The 3,808-nt window shown below is 56.8% G+C and overlaps 1 protein-coding gene across 1 annotated transcript in view; it reads left to right on the top strand.

The window, feature by feature from the left end:
- Positions 1-3,808, top strand: part of ATP2A3 (ATPase, Ca++ transporting, ubiquitous) — a 28,692-nt gene that overhangs the window by 15,590 nt on the left and 9,294 nt on the right. The window contains 3 exon segments of the mRNA XM_011947469.1: positions 322-542; positions 1,472-1,674; positions 2,651-2,736. Of these exon segments, the coding sequence (XP_011802859.1) occupies positions 322-542; positions 1,472-1,674; positions 2,651-2,736 (510 nt within the window).

The raw sequence follows: 3,808 nt of genomic DNA on the forward strand, positions 1-3,808 counted from the left end.
GGAGTCTCACTCTGTCGCCCAGGCGGGAGTGCAGTGGCCAGACCTCAGCTCACTGCAAGCTCCGCCTCCCAGGTTCACGCCATTCTCCTGCCTCAGCCTCCCGGGTAGCTGGGACTACAGGTGCCCCGCCACCTCGCCCGGCTAGTTTTTTGTATTCCTCTGCCCAGTTTCTAAGTTCGTTCTTGAACCCACCATTTGTTCTGTCCAGCTGTCTGCTTCCTTCGGGACATCCCCTAAGACTGGGGATGGGCTGAGCTGAGAGGAGATGGGGAGGTGGAAGGGAAGTTTCTCAGGCACGGCCCTACCTGACCTGGCCCACAGACTGGTGATGGAGTAAACGACGCACCAGCCCTGAAGAAAGCAGAGATCGGCATCGCCATGGGCTCAGGCACGGCCGTGGCCAAGTCGGCGGCAGAGATGGTGCTGTCTGATGACAACTTTGCCTCCATCGTGGCTGCGGTGGAGGAGGGCCGGGCCATCTACAACAACATGAAGCAATTCATCCGCTACCTCATCTCCTCCAATGTTGGCGAGGTCGTCTGGTGAGGCCGGGCACTCCCTCCTCGCAGCCCTCTCAATCTGCCCTGTGCCCCTGAGACGGGGAAAATGCCTGTTCCTCGGCTGAGCTGCAGGGATGGAGGGGCCTGTGCCCTGCCCTGGCTGGGGCCTTCCAGGGTCCCACCTTGGAGTGGACAGTGAACACCTCGTCATTCTCCAGAGGCCCTAGTGACCTCTGGATCGTGGTCAGCCCAGCACCCAAGGAGGTGCCTGGAGAGTCGCCTCTCAGCCCTCCAGCCACGCACTTCCCGCTTGCAGATGAGCAAGATGAGAGAAAATCCCCACCTTTAGGCAGTCATGTGTGTGTCCGTGTGCGGATGTGTGTTTGTGTGCACGTGGCCTGAGTGCCTGAGAGGTGTGTGTAACGTGTGTATGTATACATGTGTGCCCTTGTGCATTTTGAGCGTGAGTACAAGCAGAAGTATGTGTGTCGGCGTGTGACTGTGCACACGCTTGTATCCACATGTGTGGATGCCTGTGGGGAGTGGTGAGCATGTGTGTTGCTGGACATGGATGGATTCTGCATCTCTGCACCTCGGGGCAGATGTGTAGGTGTTTGCTTGTGTTTGCGGGATGGTGTGGCATGTGCTAGGGTTTTGCATATGTCTGATGCTTGGGCATGCCGTCCTCCTGTGTGTGTGTGTGTGTGTGTGTGTGTGTGTGTACTTGGCCTCTGCTAGGCCTAAAGAGCAGGTATGTCCAGGATCCAGAGCTGGGACTGGGGAAGGCAGGGCTGGCCAGGCCCGAGGCAGAGCTGTGTATACACACCCTTCACATCAGAGCTAGCGGAGGAGGGAGGGGCTGCCCTGGAGACAGTGGGTGAGCTCCCAGCCTTGGGTCTGAGCAAGAGCTGGAGCCTCTGTCTGGTGGGGGCTGGGCCTACTGAGGGCTAGAGCCCATGACTCTGTTCCAGCATCTTCCTCACGGCAATTCTGGGCCTGCCCGAAGCCCTGATCCCTGTGCAGCTTCTCTGGGTGAACCTGGTGACAGACGGCCTACCTGCCACGGCTCTGGGCTTCAACCCGCCAGACCTGGACATCATGGAGAAGCTGCCCCGGAACCCCCGAGAAGCCCTCATCAGTGGCTGGCTCTTCTTCCGATACCTGGCTATCGGAGGTGAGTGGGGCCTGAGCCCTCCGTGGAGTTCCTAAGCTTCCTAAGAGCCTTGTGTCAGGCTTGCAAGGTGCAGGCAGTGTGACTCAGCCTGGCTTGTACCAGGAGAAACTGTGTGGGCTCATGTAATGGAAAAGACCAGGCACGGCTGGATCTGGGTCTCAGTATCACTGGCATATTTTGGCACTGCCTCAGCTTCATTCTCAGGCCCATGTCCCTCGTGGTGGCAGAATGGCTGCTGCAGCCCCAGCCATCATGCTCACTCCGTTACAACCCCAAATTCAGCAGAAGAGAGTCTTTTGTCATACTGCTCTCCTGGTAGTATAATAAAAGTCTCAGGCCTGGGCTGGGCATGATGGCTCACACTTGTAACCCCAGCACTTTGGGAGGCCGAGGTGGGCAGATCACTTGAGGTCAGGATTTTAACCAACCCAGCCAACACGTGGCTCACACCTGTAACCCCAGCACTTTGGGAGGCCGAGGCAGGCAGATCACCTGAGGTCAGGAGTTCGAGACCAGCCTGGCCAACATGGTTAAACCCCATCTCTATTAAAAATACAAAAATTAGTCGGGTGTGATGGCAGGTGCCGGTAATCCCAGCTACTCAGGAGGCTGAGGCAGGAGAATCGCTTGAACCCAGGAGGCAGAGGTTGCAGTGAGCCGAGATGGCGCCACTGTACTCCAGCCTGGGCGACAGAGCGCGACTCCGTCTCAAAAAAAAAAGTCTCAGCAGGCCTGTTCTCATCGGCCCACACAGGGTCACCTGCTAATCTCCAATCACTGTGGCCAAGGTTATGGCAGATGCTGATTGACCAGCCAGGGCTCACCACTGGCATCGAGGGGAGGTGCCTGCAAACCACATGGCTTAGACAGGAAAAGGGTGGCTCCCTGCTGGAATTCAGGGAATTATTAGGCAGGGGAAACAGATGCCAGAAAGCCACCGCCGTCGTCTACAGCCAGTCTCCTCCCCTCCCCGCAGTGTACGTAGGCCTGGCCACAGTGGCTGCCGCCACCTGGTGGTTCCTGTATGATGCCGAGGGACCGCAGGTCAACTTCTACCAGCTGGTGAGCAAGGGATGGCCAGGGAGTTGTTGGAGTTCCAGGGGAGATGGGTCTAGAGCCGCATGGGGGGCCTGCAGTGTCCTTCCCCACTTGCTATACACGAATAAACATCCCCACCTATGGAACCAAGCTCAGAGCCCGCTGGAAACCCAGAGACACCAGCACGGCCCCCCCAGGCCAAAAGGCCCCCCCATCCCAGTCAGTTAGCGGGGACCAAGGGCCCCACTGCCAGATGTATCTTACCTTCATCAGAGGACCCCTAAAACGTAGAGGCCTCAGAGGAATGAGCCCCTAAATGGTAGGACTTTAGGCAGAGGGTCAAACTGAGAAGATCAAGAATGGAGGGGAGGGTCGGGTGCGGAGCCTCATGCCTGTAATCCCAGCACTCTGGGAGGCCGAGGTGGGTGGACCACCTGAGGTCAGGAGTTCGAGACCAGCCTGGCCAACGTGATGAAACCCCGTCTCTGTTAAAAATACAAACATTAGCTGGGTGTGGTGGTGCACACCTGTAATCCCAGCTACTCAGGAGGCTGAGGCAGGAGAATCACATGAACCCAGGAGGCAGAGGTTGCAGTGAGCCAAGATCACACCACGGCACTCCAGCCTGGGTGACAGAGTGAGACTTCATCTCAAGAAAAAAAAAAAAAATTGAGGGGAGGCCCGGCACGGTGGCTGATGCCTGTAATCCTAGTGTTTTGGGAGGCCAAGGTAGGCGGATCACTTGAGCCCAGGAGTTTGAGACCAGCCTGGGCAACATAGTGAGACCCCATCCCTACCGAAAAAAAAAGTAAAAATTAGCCAGGCACAGTGATGTGTGCCTGTAGCTTCTTGGGAGGCTGAGGTGGGAGGATCAGTTGAACCCAGGAGGTCACAGCTGAAGTGAGCCGTGATCGCACCATTGCACTTCAGCCTTGGTAACAGAGGAAGACCCTGTCTCTAAAAAAAAAGAACACGTCCTGGTGTGGTGGCTCACACCTGTAATCCCAGCACTTTGGGAGGCCGATCACTTGAGGTCAGGAGTTCAAGATCAGCCTGACCAACATGGTGAAACCCTGTCTCTACTAAAAATACAAAA

The sequence above is a fragment of the Colobus angolensis genome, unplaced genomic scaffold (assembly GCF_000951035.1).
Source record: "Colobus angolensis palliatus isolate OR3802 unplaced genomic scaffold, Cang.pa_1.0 Scaffold267, whole genome shotgun sequence".
NCBI classification, from domain to species: Eukaryota; Metazoa; Chordata; class Mammalia; order Primates; family Cercopithecidae; genus Colobus; species Colobus angolensis.